The following is a 19,315-nucleotide window of genomic DNA, read 5'->3' as shown; positions in this document are numbered from 1 at the left end:
AAAACAATATTAAAAGTTAGAAATAAATTATGTAAGGATGTGTCATTTACAAATGTACCATTATGCTCGATTCCTTAATTCATTTGATTGATCCCAGCATAAAATTCATCATCCCATTGGTTATGGCTTAGCAAATGATCAGTGTCTTCGCTGTAAGTTCTTTGAGGAAAATGAATTCCATCCCCTAGACTGGAAAGAAATTAAAAGTTTAATATACACCCAAAAATATATTCTATTTATCTCTTCTCGTGCATAGTCAATTTGATTCAATCCTAATAACGTCAAATTATTTGCTTTTTAAAAATATAAGTGCTTAAAAGTTAAAATGAATTTATTCTAAACTTGTGTAGAAACAAAGTGTTATTTATGTAATGAAGCCTATTTATTGTATTTTGCTATGAAATAAAATTTTTAAACTAACATTATTGTAATGTTTCTGTTATTAACGAAAGTAAGCAATAATATTAAAAGAATTTCCACTCATCCTAAATATAAAAAAATATATTTTATACTACCATTCAATGTGAACAGTAATCTTTAATTATTAATGTTGCATTCTGAATTTAAAATAAGAACTTTTATGTATAAAGGAAAGGCATGATGTTCAAATAGTATGACAATGATAAAATCGCAAGTCGTAAATGAAAACGAACATGAAATATAGAATAAATGGACTGATAGATGAACAGTACCCATCAACCTGCCAATAACATTCGGTTCTTTCTCATTCCATCTGTTGAATTTTTTTTTTTCTCAAGATTTCCTGTATTCTAAAAATATCACTGATGGATTTAATTATTTATTAAGTTAGTTTTTTTAAAATAATCTAAATTAATATGGAATTAGTATAAGATTGAAAGTGAGCATGTTGTAAATTTTAAAAACGTTCCTTCTTTACCAAAACACCTAAATAAAATATAAATTTTGTCTCGGTCTCATTGGAAAAAGTTAAAATTTAGTAAAAATTTATTATATAAGTATTTATCGTATAAATTGTTATTTAACTATTTTTCATATTAATTTAGTTGTTAACGACAGTGAGAGTGAGTGAGAGATAGATAGAAAGATTCTATTTTCTTTATTTTTCAGATTGGAGACATCAGCTTTATTTCTTATATTTTAAAAAATAGCTGTTTCAAATTAAAATATGATTATGAAATAAAACGTTATATTTTTCATTCTCACTACTAATGATGCCAGAATGAAATACATCAAAGAATAATTTTGGTCCTAGTGATTTCCAATTAAATTATATGTTTATTGAATGATATCATATTCAATTTATATGCAAATAAAGTGTGGAGCAATTTTAACTATCTAAAAGTAGAATATTTCTCAAACATTTGATCTGATTTACTTGTCTTCTAAAAGAAAATCTTCTTCATAATAAAATGTCAAAATAGACACTTGTCTAGGGAAAAGCATACTAAAATGATCTGTGACAATCAAACTGCAGACAATATGGACTAATTGTCAGAAATGTAGCATATTTTACATTAAATATTATAAATATATGTTTAAACCAACCTGTGGTTCAAGAGTTTATACAGGACTGTTGTTACAGTTTTGGTTTTTTAAAATATATTTTGTTTTTAATTTGGAATAGAAAAAAATGAGTATACATAAAAAAGTTTTTTCTAATTAAAATGTCATTCTTTAAAGTTTATTATTATAGGAGTACATCAAATTAAATGTTTTATTATGTCACTGAATAATAACAATTATTATGCACAATTTTATAGATTTATTGAATTGCAGTAAGATTAAAAAAAATTAAATGGTTAGCACTCATTCTTTCTCTCCCATCTAGTTCAAATTAGGAAAGACCTTTACTTTGTGAAACAAGTCTTAATTACAAAATAAATCCATGAATCAATAACAAATAACAAATGCTATGCACCCACCATCATATGCATTCATACCAATTCATACCATAGCAATTAATTTAATGGACCAAATTTGTTTGTTATTCTTTTTTTTAAGTTTGTATAAGTATTGACTCCACCAACAAATTATAGCTCTTTGTTATATAATTAAAATAACAAGACTGAAATTTGTAACCAACAATCAAAAGCAATTTTATTGAAAAAATTAAAATACAAATCCATATGAATGACAATTTACAAAATAAAATTAACAATGCTTTTTGAAAAATATTACCAACAAATAAAAATATAAATTGTTTACTAAATTCTAATTACAAACTAAGTAAAAGAAGATTAGCTTGAAATGCAACATCAAAAGGGGAAAAATCAAAACTGCAACATTAAACAAATGTTTTGTGTCTAATTATTTAATAACTTGGGTTTTCTCTACCTGGGTATTAAAAAAAAAAAATATTGCAAACTCAATGTGTATAAAATTATACGTTTATAGTCAGTCTTCCATAATTAATTTTTTTATTGCACTTAATTTTACTAATTTAGACATTTTACAATATTACTTCCTCTAGTAAAGTACAAAGTAAAAATAAGACTTAAAAATTCAAATAAAAAAAAGTAAAAAAATAAAAATAAAATAAAAGATGTATGGGTAGAAAAAACATGTCGTTCAAAATGTTCGTCTGAAAAAAAAGAGTCTTGCATGTGGCATTTGGTCCCAAATGAAAAGTCTTTTCGTTTCATTGCAGTTAAGGCACAACACAAGTGACTGGTAACTGCTCTCTTATGAGCGAGTCTCGCCCAACTTCAATGTCCATTCTGACAGGGAAACTGACGCCATCACCCAAACTAAAACATTTCCCAAAATCTTTTAGAAAATTAGGCTAGCATAAATGGCAAACAAAAATTAAAGGTAAAAATAAAATTAAAAATAAAATAAATAAATAAAATAAAAGAAAGAAATATTCTTTTTCTTCTTCTTATTTTCACGGTGTATTTAATTTTTTAAGTTATACTAAAATAGCGGGTACATCTTTTTATTTTTGACATTTGGGCAAATAAAAAATGTACATTCTATTTAATATTCACTTAATTAATAGATAAATGTATATAATAATTCTTTGCAATTCCACAAATTATGCAGTATGATGGGTGAATTCAGTACAAAAAATAGTTCATAAAATTTTCTTTTTCAGTAAAAAAATATGAAATATATTCTGATATTTTGAAGATATTGTTTCAAAAATCTCTAATAAAGTTTTATGTGAATTTATATTGACTATAAAAATATGAAAACTACACAAAGTTATACTGTAATTACCTATTATCTATAAACAAAAAGACAACTAGTTTGAGATTTTTTCATAATAGCATTTTTACTATAAAAAAGTTATATCACTTTAGTCCATTTTTGACTCATATATCTTTTATCATAGCAGAAATTAGTCCTTATGGTCAGAGTGGATTGTTTTCAGCCATTTGATGCATACTGATCATCTCTAATCAGCCATTTAATTTCAGTCAAATTTTAGTTTTTGTGATAATACTATACAAATTGGTTGTTTCAGTCTTTTTGATCTGATAAGTGGAAAAAAATACATATATTTCACTGATTTGAGTGTGTAAAAATGTGATTTTATCTCATTAATTGATGAATAGTTTAAAGGCCTAAACTAGAAATAGTGGACTTGGAAATTTTTATCAAAGCTTTTGAGAAAAATACAATTTGATTGAAAAGTTAACATGGTAAGCAAAACCAAACGGCGCATTAAGATTAAAAAAATTCACTCTCCATTTTTTAAATAAGTAAATTTTTAAATTATTTTTTAAATAGATATAAACCATAAAGTTAGAACAATCTTATATTAATCTTAATAATTAATTAATCTCATATCAATAACTCATTTGTTGGTGTACTCTTACAATGATGAGTCGCTGTGTCAATGCTCTAACCATTACAGCCGCTGGTATCCATTTTTATTTCTTGTTCTAATAATTTTAAACAATAACGTTTTAAAAATTCTTAGAACATTTATTCTTTTTTAATAGATTGTTTAATATATAAAATTAATTAGCAAAATGAAGAATATAATATGGTTTTATATCATTAGAAGATAATATAAACAGTTCAATTCTTTTATTTGTTATAAAACAATGAAAGCCTCATGTCCTTAATTACCAGATCTTTAAGCTTTCTGTTTTATCGATATTGGCAAATTATTTTATAATAAAAGAAAAGTTGTTTTCAAAGATGTTTGTTGCAAACTATTATTTAATTATTACAACACCAATAAAAATTGAGTCAAATAATTTTAAAAAAAGCAAAGCATTACTAATTTTATAAAATAACATTATACATTTTCTGAAAACAAATTACGCTACAGCTGCGAACAAAATATATACATTTGAATTAAAAAATTCTAATAATAATAGTAGAACGTACCTAGTAAAAACGGGGAGAAACCACAATGCTTTCCTGTCACCAAAGACTTCTTGAAAATTGTTGTATCTTCCTAAGCTGAATCCATTTTTATCTGCACCACTAAGAAATATGGGCGCTCGAAAAGCTTCTATAATTTTAAAAAGTAACATAATAAGACAAAAAAACAAAGTAAAACTAAACCTACCAAGGGTTGTCCTGTTGCGTGATACAAGGTAACAATGGTATATGAACAAAGAGACTAAACTCATAGCAAACATTCCAGCTACAAAAAACAGTATAAGTATATGGAACTTCCTAGTTCCCTCAAAATTCCCCTGCAAATTCTGAAATATTATTTAAGGGTAGTGTTAGTTTAAATTATTTATGAGGCAATTGCATTCGGAGTTTTACTTAAGAAATATTAGTTGAACAATAATACAAAACGATGGAAAACAGAAAATAATTTTGTCTTTCAAACAATATTTCTATAAACTCCAAATGTTGATTTATAAAATTCAATAATCTTATACTTTAATTTATGCCACTTAATTTATTGTGACTGTAGTGTTTAAGCCATAATTGAGATTATTAATGAACATACATTTTTTTTTAAGCACACTGAGTGCAATTAATTGATTGTTTTATTTGTTGTAATTTTTATATTCATCAAGAAGACGTTTACATTGTTATAACCATTATATAATGGTTGTAAACCTCTTGTTATTTTCAAAGTACTAAAAATCTAATCTTGAGAAGCAACCTTTAAAAGATAAATAAACTACAGTAGTATGGAATTCATTAGTTCAATAGACTTAAATCGTAGGCTACTTGATAAATAAAATGTAATCAAGCCATACCGTAGTTATTTTCTTTTAACTTTATATGTATGTAACAACGATCAGCCGTCATAATCAAACCATGTACTACTCACTTTTGTAGTGGCTACAACACGTCATAGAGGCAGTATGAGAGTATCATAAAACATTGTAAAACCAACAGTGAAAAGTGAATTGAAGATTAATGACTTTTAAAATCAATTTAATTCTAGGTAAGTTTCCTACATAAAATAATTTAATGATCATTGTCTGCCACAGAACCATTTTATAAATCTATTTAGAATCATGAGTAGTCACATGTAGTGATTATGACAGTGGTATGGTGTTACATAATTGATTTTGTTGTATGATTCAAAAACGATTTTTACTGTAATGGGATGAAACTATTTTACTTTACTTAAATTGTAGAGTAAATAATTCTCCCATGACTTTCATCATTGCATCCAACAACAAAATAAAACAAATACTATCGCTCAAGATAAATAAATAAAAATTTAAAAATAAATAAAAAACACCTACATTCCAAAACATAATGAAGTACTGAAGAGATGTTAAAACTATGAATATGCAATATAAAAAGGCATATCCCAAGAATAATATGAAAAACTTGTAATTTGTAAATGAGACACAGTTGTTAACCCAAGGGCAGTGGTGATCCATCTTAAGAACACAAACGCGACAGACACTGCAGTGGTGGGCCCTATCAGGTTTCACATGCAAGCACTTTTCACAGTAGCGGACAGCTGAAAATTGTACACTTAAATAATAATACTAACTCTGCGTCAGATGTGAAATTACCTCCATTTATTGTACGGTTTGCCACAGGAAGATGTTGGGCAAATGTGTCGATTATTTGTCGGTATTCTAACTCATTTGAAGTATTGTTTAATCTGTCCAAATCCTCTTTTGACAACATGAACTGAAAAATATCTTTTTTATTTAAGAATTACTAAATGGCGATAAGCATTAGCACATTCAATTCACTACAAGGGAAACCAAAATTTTATTCTGCACACCATAAATAATAGGTTGAAGACCATAACAAAATAAAATAATTTAAAAAAATAAACATTATAAAAATACCTTTTGTGCCCTAACTGTAATGCAAAGATGTTTTTATTAATTTTCTCATATTTCAACCATTCACATATTTAGAAATTGTGTTGGCATTTTTTGTTTAATTTAGAACTTAAGATTTTTCTTGCTTTATAAGCAAATAATACTGTGCTGAACAGTAATTACTAAAACCTAATGTTCAATAATGCCTAATTTTAAAACAAGCTGAATAAACTTTGCCAATACCTCATCGATACATAGCATGCTTTAGAATAGAACAGAAAATATTTTATTTGCAGTTGATTAAAAGGGAAACATCATAACGGAAAACAACAAGGAAAGTTTACAGTGATGAGTGCTGTGTCAACAACTTACCTGTTGTGGCCGACAACACTACCTCCAAACACAAAAGTTTAAAACCTTTTAAGAAAACAATCAAACTCTGATTTTCAGAATTTTATAGGCAATCAATTTCTAAAATTCTTTAAGGCTAGTTGCCTTCGCTTTTATAATTTAACTTATTACACAACGATTATTTAGACATCGTGAGAGGTGGTCTGGTGCGATGTAGGTTTAGAAAAACATTTTCTTTACTGTGCCAATTGATCTTTATTGAGAATTTGAGAGCCTGGGGTATATAAACATTGTTTAAATTATACATATACATGTAAGATGTGAAAAAATGAATTTATACTGTGATTTCACAATATAGAAATTTTAGGTTTAATCAAAATATTTGTACTCAGTTATTTGTGTATTTCTGTGTAGATGTGTCACTGTTGTGTGTCGTGATTAAACCTAAAATTTCTATATGTATTTGTATAATTTAAACAATGTTTATAAATCCCAAGCCCTGAAAATGATCTCAATAAAAATCAAAACATTGGCACGATATATATTTATAAAAAAAAAAGTTTTTCTAAACCTACATCACACCAGACCGCATCTCACAATCTCTAAATAATCATTAATTAACGGTCACTAAATAATACACATTATTAACAACAAAAATCTGTACAATTTAAAGAAAAATTGAAGTATTAAGGAGACTTAACTTTAGGAATTAAACAATTAAAACTAAATCTAGTTAAATACGACCAACTTGGTGAATAAGAAATAATTTTTTTTTTTTATGTATACAAAAATACAAACATTTTTAATAAGTAACTGGTCTAAACGCACAGCTTTAGCTAATTATAAATTAATCCTGTACTGTACAGATGAGATTTTTGTAATATGATTTTTGTTAAAGAATTTAGTACATTTTTTCTTGTATTTTATGACATTCACCTGTTGCACTGCAAACAATACCAAAAGAAATAATAGATTGAGCAAGAGCATAATAAATGAACATACAAAATATTATTAAGTAATCTAAATTTGGACATCATTTTTCTCAGTCGGATTGCTAGTTTTTCAGTATGAGGACGTAAAAATTTAATTTTTTCATAATAAAAAATACCTAAATGTTTTAAACTATTACAAAAAGGTATAGGTTTAAAATTACATGGGTTGCAAATTAGAACGAGAGTGAATACAAATTTTTATGCATTTTAATCATTCTTTCTAAACGAAAAACTCATTAGACCAGTTTTGTTGATGTTTAATAATAAACAATGCTTATCTAATCAACGTTCGATCATTTTCAGGTAAGAATTAATGGAATGATTTAATGTTTCTAGGTTTTTGCCAGACAAAATAATGCATGTGTCACCAGTATAGCGAAACATTTTTCCAGAAATGTAATTCATTGATGTAGATTATGAAAATATATTTATTGTTTATATTATTTCTACATTATTTACTAAATAATTTACTGTAAATTATATTAATTGTGTTAATAATAGAATTTAAACAAAAACTGAGTAATGGTCCTCGATGTTTATATATTTTTAAAAATTAAATATTGATTCGACTGTACATTTCATTTCAAAATGAATTTTCTTGAATTCAATTCATCAAAATATCAAATAAGGGGAGGAGAACATCACCAAACCATATAAAAAGTATAAAAGTGCATATTATTCTTAATTAAAGTATATATTATTATTAATTTTGAATCATAGATTAGATATATATTGTCAGCAGTGCCTTTTCTTTTCTTTTCTCTATAATTTGTAATCTTATCTCGATTTATTTACATTTACTGTTATATTATATGCTCAATTGTATTTCTATTTTCACATGGTGCTGTAAATATCTGATTATATGTATAAGATGATATGTAGTTGAGAACGCTACCCTTCTCAGATGGTCCATTGACCGTGAAATTTTTTTTATGATGATTTGTTGTTGTTGTTTTTATATTATTGTATAATATCACATAGAATTGAATCAATTAATTAATTTTAAATGATAATACAAAATATATGCTTTATAATCTAATTTCCGACAACATTGAATTAAAATGGATGCGTTTCAAGCTTATTGAAAGTTTTTATTGATTATACTTTTTATCTAAGGTCTTGGTTGGGTGGAAAAAGCTACTGTCATGAGCAGAATTCGAACCCACGACCTTCGGCTAGAGAGGTTCGATCTTTTTCATCTCAGCCACCTTAGATAAATGTATAATTAATTAAAATAATTATCGCGGTCAATTATGACTATTAAATACATGGCTTATTGAAATTAATAACAGAAAGTTAAACTTTTGCAATTCAGATAAGATATTTACTCTCTTCTCTTTGAAGATTTAGAAGATAAATTGACTGCTAATACTGGAAAATGCAAAAATTGTTTATAGACAAACTTGCAACAGTTGGTGCAAGTGGTTAGAGCCGAAGGTTGTGGGTTCGAATTCCGCTCGTGACACTAATTTTTTCATCTCAACCAAGACCCTGGATTTAAAAAAAACATTAATTGATAAGGTTTTCCATTTGAAAAGTGTAAGTTTACCAAGAGCTTATTCTAACCCTCTGTAAATCCAAGTTTCATAATCCTATCTATTTTATAACAGCATTGCCAGGCATTAAGGACTTATTAAAACACACAATTACAAAATAAAATATTAGAAGAACTGCGTAAAACTTATCTACCTTTAATTATTTTAAAAAGAAAAACAGGAGTTGGCATTTGATGTGTATCTTTATCTTTAAAATATCGGGCAGCAGAATTATAATAAACCGATGCTATATATGCTAGCTAAGTAAACTAAAAATTATGTACTAAACATGAGCCAACGGTCTACAAAACACTGTTCTTAAGCTTCTTGCGTTGTCTCCACCTGTTACAAAATACCTCGGAGTTTAGTATCATTGTGATAAGCAAATTGGCAAAATAAGCACTCTGTCAGTGACATACGTATAAAAACATTTTATCACTGACTGAAGCACTTGCTTGAATTGCAACCAAATTTAAATTAAATTAAACAGAAATGAATGTTATCAGTATAAATGGAAAATGTAAAACGGTTTCTTAATGCCGTTTTTTATGACAATAGATTTGAGTTAATAAATGCCCTTGGGGCACGTGATTTCAGCACTAGTTAAAAAACAAAAATTATGTGCTGTCTGCATTGTAGGGTGTAATAATCGTCGGTCAATCGGCGAATGTGTCGAATTGTATTAGATTTGTTTTATTTTTTTGTAAATGTTAGAAATCGACGACTGTTTGTTCATTGTTTACTTATTTAAAATACCTTTTTCGGAACTGTGGCGATAGGGGTGAAAATCGTTTGCCAGTACGACCATAGAAAAATAGCAAATAAAACATGGTACACACACAGATATATGGCTTTTTCCACGTATGACACGATTGTAACTAAAACAAAGATTTCGTTTAATAGGGACGGGTTGAAAAGAAAAAAAAATTGTGTCGAATAAAGGAGGGCACTCACCGATGCAAAGTTGTATAACGTAGACGTAGTAGGACCAGCAAATCATGCAAACGAGGAAAAGAACCGGCACCCATTTGACAGAATTTACCCATACTCCACAGAACTCTGATCCCATTTTCGAAAGACAGTCGGTCAATCCTACTTTTTCCTTATCTTGTGCATTTCTGCCGGCCCGGGCCGTGTCTATATCGTGAAGGGCAAATACAATGGCAGCGCGCCGGTACTTCCAGTCGCCTCCTCCAGTTTCCCTTACCGTTCTTTTCACGCCAAGGGACGGTATTCTGTTTGGGAAAGCGAACGACCCATGGGGCCCCCCAGTCAACGATAATTTACGTTCGATATTTTCACTCATTTCAAAGCTTTGTTATAGGTATCGATACATTTGCCTTGATAAGTCGAGTCTTAGTATAAAGTTATCCACATTCATATTCCCAAGAACCCATAACAGTCCACTTGACAGACGTTGGGAGCTGTTCCAGGAACGATGTCGAATGCGGATCGCGATCCTCAAAATGAGACAATTTCGACGACAAAATCAGAAATAATTCGCCGGTTGGGTGGCAACGCTGCTGCCGCGTCCTTATGACCAGCTGGCGAGTGGTGAGCCGTGAGTGTCCGAGTATCTATGAATCTGTATATCAAAAACATACAATTGTCACATTTCCACTTCTGAACAACAGTGTTTTGTCTTCACGAATGGCAATACCGATTAGGAACCTAAGAAACTTCGTCATTAATATTATAAATGTTATAATTTATTTATAAATACACTGACGCATAAAATTCCACCCACTTGTAAAGCTTGATTTGTTTATATTTCTATGTATTAGTCAAAGTTTCACGTTTGTAAACGTTTAATAATTTAGTCTTTGCCTAAAAAAGTAAAAAACAATTTAAATAGTTAAGGGGGACAAAAAACATAAAATTTGTTTATTACATTTTCAATTACATGCCGTTGAAGGTATGTTTTTTCTATGTGAGTGACATGCAGACGGGCGTTATTGCGCAATAGAATAGGATTGTCGCTGATTTCATCGAGGATAGGCAACGCATGATGTTCCAAAATTTCATCCACAATAGCGAGTGGCCATCAAAGACCCTTCACGAACACAACCATTGACTGTGCGACTCCATTGAAATTCGATGAAAAAAAAATATATATCACTGAGTTGAAAAGGGATCTGGGAAAAATTACAAGCTTCTTACCATTCATTACACCTTCTCCACACTCTTTCACGCCCATCTGGAGATCGTAGAGCAAATCTACATTCATCATTAAAACGTACAGCAGACCAATCAATTATCCAAAGACAAGACCGATGGCTGTGTTCTCGAGCAAATGTGAGCCAGGCTGTGTTCTGGAGCTCTTACGGGGAAAAAGCCATCAGTCCATACTGATGTAATCTTCTTCGAGCAGTGTGTTCAGAAATTTGGACACCTCGAACTTGGAGGTGATGAATTGCTTGAACACCAGTAAGGTGCCGGTTTCACAAAATTCTCAGTGTTAAAAAATGGTTATCCTGTGGTTCAGTTACCCTAGGGCGTCCAGAACTGGCCTTTCTATGGTAGGGCCCAGTTTCTCAAAAACGTCAACAGAGTTTCATGTAGAACAACGATGGCAATACCTGATGGAATGTCATTCATCAATAAGTGCCACACCGCGTATAACTGCATTAAGTGGCATTTTTAAGTTTAAAATTTGAAATTTAAAAAAAAACAAAGATGAAAATGAACTTTATTGCTTCAGAATTCAAATGAGACTGAATAAACATTTCAAATTTCGTAAAAAGTCCTTGATCATTGTTTTGGATTAAGGATTAAGGTATTTACTTCCAATTGATATATAACAAATATTTATTAGTAAAAACAATGAGGCAAAATTAAGGGCAGAATTTTCTTTTATATAGAAAATGAAAAAAAAAAAAAAAAATCATTTGGGTGGAATTTTTTGCGTCAGTGTATATTGTAATAAAACAATAATATAAATATAATAGATATATATTTTAAATTATTCTTTTAAACTCTAAAAAATTCCCATCCTTATTATTTCCAATTATTACAATCAATATTAATTTTCATTATTACAGATTGCTTCTCCCCTATTCATGTCAGCACTCCATATATCAAAATACAATTTTCTTATTTCCACTTCTGAACAACAGTGTTTTGTCTTCACGAGAAGCAATACCAACTTGGATCCTTGGGAATTATGTAATATTATACATTTTATAATTTATATATAAATATATTAAATAAAGTAAAAATGTAAATATAAATTTTAAACTATTCTTTTAAACCCTAAATAATTCCAGTCCTTAAGAATTTTCAATAAACCCATTATTACCGATTGCCTATCCCCTATTGATATCAACCGTTCTCCTATTAAGTTTTGTCCTAAGGTCAAAAATATATTAAATTAAAAATATTTTTAACTCCAAGCTTACACGGCATATGTGAACTTTATTATTAAAAAGATCTACTCAAGCACCCATTCTCTTTGACGCCTTAGCTTTTTCACTTCACGGAAAATTAGAGTTCTTATTAAATCCCTAATAATTCCTTTATTCTCTTACTGTAGTGCTATTTTTTCATTTTCCTAAGTATCACAATCTGCTCATCACATTCAAATTGTTCATCATTCCAGCATCCACTGTTGTGATCTTAAATCGAGAGAACATATTTCTTTCTTTCTTAGAATGTCTTTAGCAACCTTAACATTCTAAGCACTTATAAACTTTAGTTTTAATTTATGCATTTAAAATTAAATCAAATGTCCTCAATAAATATCAACTATTTTCCCTCATGCCTTATCCAAACGCACCAATCGCATCCCAAGCCTTCAACACTATTCTAAACTTTTAATCTTATCCGTCAGAATTGCAGGGTCTAGACTATGGATTTTGTTTCCTCAGGATGTACGTTCTGCTTCTTCGCTGACTTGTTTCATGTCCATGGCATTTGAGTTTTTAAAAACGACATGAATCATCTATTTTTCTTTTTCTGCTTTTCTTTTGTAATGTGGTTTCATCATTTCATTATAAATAATTAATATTTAAAAAATATATTATTGTCATGTATATTTCATTATTATCATTTCATTATGTATAGTATTTAGTGACTGTTAATTAATGGTTATTTGGAGAAAATGATTTTATACAATGAGTGCATCCAAAATTTCTATCATTGTATAAACTCATTTTTTCACATTTTACATGTATTTGCATAATTTAAACAATGTTTATAAATCCCAGGCCCTGAAGATGATCGAAATAAAGATTGAAACGTTGGCATGAAAAAGAACATGTTTTTCTAAACCTACATCACACCAAGACCGCATCTCACAATTTCCAAATAATCATTATTTATTTATAATATAATGATTTTACGTTTATAAAACTTAATCTATTTTAATATAAATACATGTAAGGGGGCATAAAGTCCTATTTGTACTTTTAAAATAAAAAATTACTATAAAACAAAAAGTTACAATTTATTTACTGTACCTATAAAATAAATAAATAAAAAATTGTAATAAAACGTTTAAAATCGCTCTATTGAAAAACTGATCTGGTAAAGTGGGTCTGGACTCCAGAGAATAGTAACATTACTCCATTCCATTAGACGCAACACTGTCGATTTTTCGTCAATTTACTTTTAACTGTTAAACCATCATTTTTGACGTTCTTTTTACTTTACTGGTAGAAAAAGACACCACCCTTAATATTTTATTTATCTCTTAGACAATGCTCCATTGATTATCTTACAATATTTGGTCCATTTGAAAGGATTAGAGGTAAATAAAACACAGATAAAATTTCTCACTTGTGTTTACAAAATGGATTTTGTAAAATCTTTGAATAGTCAATCTCTTCTTTGTTGGCTTTTCTATAAAACTTTCTTCTAATGTTCTAGTGGTTTGATTTTGATAATTTGCCTATTGGTCAGCTAAACTGTTCAACAATTAATAGGGATATTGCCAATTTTGAAGAATTTACTTTCCCTAGCATTTTATTTTATTTTTATTATAAATTGCGTTAAAATTTATTAGAAATTATGTTTTTACTGAAGGAAAAACAATGATTTAAGGGATTTTGAAAAATAAAGTAAAAAGGTTTAATTCCAGCATTTTGCTTATTGGGCACATTCATTTTTTAAACAATAATATTTAATAAATAATTATTAAGGTTTAAAATTTTCAGGGAGCATTTTGTATTTTGTCTGCTTTGTCCTCCTTAATCAGTGTTAAAATATGGTCAGATATTTCTTAAAATGGATAGGTTTTTTTAATATAAAAAAGACTAGGACATTTTTCATGTTGAACCGAACTGGGTTACTTATTGGGGTCTATCTTTACTCAGGTAGGTTGAATAACTTAAATACATCATCTTCAGTGAGGAACTCTTGATTGTTCCGAAACGCATTTGAGTGTAATCTATATGAGTCATAACATGAATTGTTCATGGATGCGCAGACCTACACCTGCATCAAATACATTTGGTAAAATATCTTGAGAAAAATAAGCACAAATAAACAATATTCATGTCAAAATAGACATACAAAATTTATTAATTGTACATTTTGTAAGGTAAATAAACAATAAAATCAAATTCCCTTTTATTAAAACAACATATACACATTTTCTAAGATCGAAGGTTCAGCAGAATCTGTTAAGCTGTGGTAACGAGTTGATTGTCTGGTTGAACACTTTCTTCTTTATCTTGCTGAACCATGATTGTTTTCTTCACTGGCTCTTTTAATGGCATCCAGTTTGGTATGATCTTGTCGTGTACCCTCCATCTGCCATACTTATTAGAGATATGCTTCTCAAAAACGATATACTCTAGTACATCCTTGGGCAGTTCTTCATGTCCATGCATCAGCCGTCCAAATCTATCATATATCGCTAGAATCTACAGCAGGCATTAGGAGCATATGGATTTTAGTAATGTTAATTGTTACCTGTCGAGTGTGGAATCTGACAGTAATTTGGCAGAACATGTTTTCTTTCTCAATGACATCTGTGCAACGTATGTGCACTAACTTGGCTGGTTCTATAGACTCCACAAATTTCCAATGTAAAGTTTTGTCTCCTATATTTGATACCACTTCTGGGTACGCTCGTTCAGTAACATACAGTCTTAATTCATCAGGATCTTTACTGTGAAGGAAATTTTTTTTTAAACTAAAAATATTGCATTTTGTTATCTGATTATTTCATCCTGGTACATTTCAATCTGAAATCTTTTAACATTTGGGATAAAGTCTGTGCTTAGAGCCCCCCTGTGTCCTCCCTGAGAAGGGCCGGTGATGTGAAATTTAGAGCTGGTACTTGAGTCCGGGACCATGTATGTTGTTGGTAGAGGTCGGTGAGACTGAGCGACCAATTGACTGAGGTTTAGGGCCGAGGTCAGACATCTTAAGTAGGTAGTCAAGACACAAACAAGCAAGACACTAGTTTAATTAGAGAGGTTGTCTAATTTTTGACAGCAAGTGAGAACAAGCAGACCAAGATACAATGTTAGAATGAATATATACCCAGATTACATTGGATAGCACTATACATTGTTTTTACAAAGTAAACTTAATTTTTGATTATGGTTTTGCAAGCCACTGTGAACTAACCCTCTATACTTCCTACCAGATTGTCCTTGTGGTGACCACCTGCATATACCATGGCATCCACTAGGTGTCACCATTTCAGGAATGGCCTTGGTCTCCACTCTGCAGACAATCAGAGTGGAGCAATTCCATATGTAAGCAGGAGCGCTGCTGACTCCAGACTTGTCTCCCTGATGAGCTCTATATAGTATCCACCAGGTCTTCTATACCAGCTCAACAGCAAGGGCACTCACAGCATCAACCTCACTCTCGCCTTCTCACAGCTGACTCGACTACCGGTCACCTGCTACTCTTGGCTACGTGTTGCCCGAGTCCCTTTTTTGACTACTGACTTAAGATATCTAACCACAGCCCCAAACCTCAGTCTCTCTCAGACTCACGGACCTCTACCAATAATACATACATGGTCCCAGCCTCAACTATCAGCTCTACATTTCACATCACCGGCCCTTCTCAGGGAGGCTCTAAGTCACTAAAGATCTCTTGTCCAAATTGTTTTTATCATTTTAAGCCTGTTGTCTGCTCAGTGCCTTCAGTTTTAATTTTATATCGTTTACATTCACACCACTTTTTGTAATATATTTTTGTTTTTGTTGTCTTTTTGTGTATAGATATATTTTTCAACTTTGTACTTATGTGTGTACATACTTGTGTAGAGTTGAGCTAAATAAATCAGTAATGAGTAGTTGTTTTGTATTTTGGTTATTAGGTTCTAAAATACATAACAAAGACTTTTTTAGTCAAATTTTCAAATAAATACAACTTTGTTCGTGTTATTTCTCTCTCTCTCTCCCACCCTCCCTCCCCCTCTCTCTTTTTTGCTCATAATAGGTGCAGCATAAAAAGAGTAAGATCCATTCAAAGTGAATGATTTTAAATTTGATGCACAATAAAAAATAAATCAGGCTGGTGGAGTCACAAAGTGGTCGAGGCGATAGGCAGGGGAATGCATTTTACCAGTGAAAATCAGTACTGAAAAGGTTAAAAGCAAGTATGTCACGTTAATAGTTGCGAAGTTCAATTTTGTATACAATTAATTAATCTTTTTATGCAAGGTATTGGTTGAAATGAAAAAGTCAGTGTCAAGAGCGGGATTTGAACCCACTACCTTCGGCTGGGTCATTTTAACCAATACGTTACATAAAAAGATTAATTAATTGAAAAAAGTTATTTGGTCAATCGGACCATGAAATATAATGGATTGTATACAATATTTTTCTTCTTTTCAAATATTTGTTTTCTCATTAATTTAAATTATGATACACTTACTTGCACATTGCCTGATGGGATTTGACATAAATAATTTGAGCTTCATTGAGAAAAAAATCTATTTCAAAATCATCATCAAATTTTCTCAGCTTCCTCAGCGCCATCATAGATTTACTCTTTTTCTCCAAGTACTCAATTTTTTGTTTGGCACCCTAGTGAAAGCCTTACTGTAAGAGAATGGACAAATAGGAATAAAACTGACTTTATCAAAACCTGTGTTGTAATAGGTGAGATCTTTCCATCGCCTTCTGGTGGAACATACGGTTCAAAAATTGTTCCTGTCGAACTGATGTAAATGGGACGTTCTTGCCAAGGTCTATCCGGCAAAACACCTCTTTCTTTCAATTTACTTCTGATCTCTTCTCTAGACAGTTCTTCGATGGGTTTTTGAAGCTTTTGAAAATCGATGAGTTTAACTTTCAGAAACTGCAAATCCAGTACAAGCATGAGTCATTTGAATATCATTTTAAATTTAAAACTAGGTCACTACATCGCCAGTTCATTACGACTACATAGGTATTATAGTAATTGTACTGTACATGGGGGATTCCCAGTTGGACCAATCGTGAGACAAAAGGACCGAGCGTAGAACCCTGCTGTACCTCTTATCTTTGACCCTGTAGACCAAAACACCAAACCTTCATATTCTTGTAAATGATGAATTTAACTCCGTGCCATGCATTGTGCTGAACTTTTGACCCCCAACAAGCGTGTATAACACATTCACTCATTGATGGCCGATGCACCAGTATATGTGTTAGAATTCAGCTACTATGTCCTCATGAATTACATAGAAGAGGACTCCGCATTTCCCCACAAATATGGGCTTCAACCCCACCGAATACGAACTACAACATTGCGGAATCATGTCGGTACAACCGGGCTACAAATATTGATCAAACAGGGTAGGGTTTCACAATTCATTGGTCCAACTGGCATACCCTCCTGTCCTTGTATGAAATAGACGATATTCAATGTCTCTAACTCTGTCAATTATACAAAAATGCACAATTTGAATTTTACCTTCTGAGCTCTTAGTTTCTTGAATTTGGGATGCCAGTGCTTTGTAGTACGTATGTGAGTTAGATTTAAAGCACAAGGACCTTCGAGGAGTCTTAGAGTTTGCCCACAAGTGACTTTCTGCAAAAAAGTAAACCGAACAGTCAATTAAGAATAAATAGTTAGAAACTTAATATCACTTGCCTGTATACACTGCCGTAAGCCGATCATGTCGGTTTAATGCAACTTAATTATAATTAAAAATAGTGCGGTAAATAAATCTAAATTTAATCATTCCAAGTCCCCGTGATAACAGGGAGTCACTGCATGTTGCAACCTCCCCAAGTCGCACAACATAAAAATAATAACTAATAAAATTTAATAATGAACCACCCGTATTGATATTATTAAGTAATAATTTCCTTTAAAATACGTTAAAATCACTGAGAAAACAATAAAACAAACAATTACCACTAATTTATAATTCGATTGTAAATTAAGAACGTTCTTTCCCCTCCTTTTTTAAAATTTATTTCTAAAGGTGTTCCGTTATAGGGCCTATTTGGTATTTATTTAACGGGCAGCCACTACTTTTTGTAATTTTTGTATTGTTTTTATATGTAGAAAATTAAGTTAACAATGTAAGCTAATATTAACAATAAAATAATACAATAGAAAATGTACAACAAATAGAAAAGTAACTGTATAAAATTTATTTAAGGTACAAATAGGGCTTTAATCCCCATTATATGTACATATATTAGAAATAAAAACATAGTAAAATAATAATTGATTTTGAATTTTGATCAAATTTGATTGTTTGAAATCTTTCAATCAGCACCTATACTAGAGCCAGAAAGCTTTGCAGTGCAATACATTTCTGCGCCTGAACTGGCTTTGCGAACCAAAGATAGCTAAAAAGCATTAGCGGATTTTGAAAAAGATGACGTGACAAGAGCAAAGCTTGTTCTCAAAAAACACAAATTTTAGACTATTAAATTGATGCGTGATTCTGCACTGGCCTATCCTGTTGGTTTAATAATTATGGAAAATAACATAAAAATAACAATAACTCATATAACAATAATATATTCTTTAAAATATTAATTATTTATAATCGAATGATAAAAACACAATACGAAAAAAAGCAGAAAAAGAAAAAAAGTAAAATCGAAAAAGAAAAGGAAGAAGGAAGAAAAGGAGATGATTCATTTCGTTTTTAAAAACTCAGATCCTATGGACACGAACCAAGCCAGCAAGGAAGCAGAACTACTTCCTGATGATGAATGAAATTGAAACTTTTTGTTATTTTTGTTTTATTGCAATTTTTTATTTATTTATTTTAAAGGTACAAATAGGGCTTTATGCCCCTTACATGTACTTATATTAGAAATAAACT

The 19,315-nt window shown here is 30.2% G+C and overlaps 2 protein-coding genes and 1 long non-coding RNA gene across 7 annotated transcripts; 1 reads left to right on the top strand and 2 right to left on the bottom strand.

The window, feature by feature from the left end:
- Positions 1–58: 58 nt before the first annotated feature.
- On the bottom strand, positions 59–10,402 carry LOC106667610 (palmitoyltransferase ZDHHC15-like). 4 transcript variants are annotated; one of them, XM_014395663.1, is made up of 7 exons: positions 10,030–10,402; positions 9,832–9,953; positions 5,937–6,057; positions 5,658–5,881; positions 4,508–4,646; positions 4,324–4,450; positions 59–189 (listed from the first exon to the last, which is right to left on the bottom strand). In XM_014395663.1, the coding sequence occupies exons 1-7, from the start codon at positions 10,379–10,381 to the stop codon at positions 75–77; spliced, it is 1,200 nt and encodes a 399-aa protein (XP_014251149.1). In that variant the 5' UTR covers positions 10,382–10,402; the 3' UTR covers positions 59–74. The 4 variants fall into 4 exon arrangements, with proteins under 4 accessions (XP_014251149.1, XP_014251150.1, XP_014251151.1 ...); XM_014395664.1 differs by having other exon boundaries at positions 4,508–4,637; XM_014395665.2 differs by lacking the exon at positions 59–189 and adding an exon at positions 2,307–2,729.
- Positions 10,403–10,546: 144 nt separating this feature from the next.
- LOC112126719 lies at positions 10,547–13,308 on the top strand. Of its 2 annotated transcripts, none has more exons than XR_002910171.1 (3): positions 10,547–10,636; positions 12,117–12,240; positions 13,281–13,308. It is a non-coding gene; the product is annotated as an uncharacterized LOC112126719 (long non-coding RNA). The 2 variants fall into 2 exon arrangements; XR_002910170.1 differs by lacking the exon at positions 13,281–13,308 and adding an exon at positions 12,942–13,046.
- A 1,318-nt stretch (positions 13,309–14,626) lies between these two features.
- LOC106667654 (probable 39S ribosomal protein L45, mitochondrial) lies at positions 14,627–18,283 on the bottom strand. Its single transcript, XM_014395733.2, has 6 exons — positions 18,121–18,283; positions 17,941–18,057; positions 17,131–17,343; positions 16,918–17,069; positions 14,989–15,187; positions 14,627–14,939 (listed from the first exon to the last, which is right to left on the bottom strand). Exons 1-6 carry the CDS (start codon positions 18,145–18,147, stop codon positions 14,697–14,699), a joined length of 951 nt encoding a protein of 316 aa, XP_014251219.1. The 5' UTR covers positions 18,148–18,283; the 3' UTR covers positions 14,627–14,696.
- Between the last annotated feature and the right edge of the window lie 1,032 nt (positions 18,284–19,315).

The sequence above is a fragment of the Cimex lectularius genome, unplaced genomic scaffold, assembly GCF_000648675.2.
Source record: "Cimex lectularius strain Harlan isolate CLEC.00 unplaced genomic scaffold, Clec_2.1 scaffold171, whole genome shotgun sequence".
Taxonomy (NCBI): Eukaryota; Metazoa; Arthropoda; class Insecta; order Hemiptera; family Cimicidae; genus Cimex; species Cimex lectularius.
The sequence above is the reverse complement of the archived record's forward strand: the minus strand, read 5'-3'. Positions and strand labels throughout refer to the sequence as shown.

Coding starts and splice junctions, on each gene's coding strand:
- LOC106667610 (XM_014395663.1), bottom strand. CDS start 10,381: ATGAGTGAAAATATCGAACGTAAATTATCGTTGACTGGGGGGCCCCAT. Junction 9,954..10,029: donor CGTTATACAACTTTGCATCG/GTGAGTGCCCTC, acceptor TCTTTGTTTTAG/TTACAATCGTGTCATACGTG. Junction 4,647..5,657: donor ACTTCATTATGTTTTGGAAT/GTAGGTGTTTTT, acceptor ATAATATTTCAG/AATTTGCAGGGGAATTTTGA.
- LOC106667654 (XM_014395733.2), bottom strand. CDS start 18,147: ATGATCGGCTTACGGCAGTGTATACAG. Junction 18,058..18,120: donor GCTTACGGCAGTGTATACAG/GCAAGTGATATT, acceptor ACTTTTTTGCAG/AAAGTCACTTGTGGGCAAAC. Junction 15,188..16,917: donor TCCCATCAGGCAATGTGCAA/GTAAGTGTATCA, acceptor TTTCCTTCACAG/TAAAGATCCTGATGAATTAA.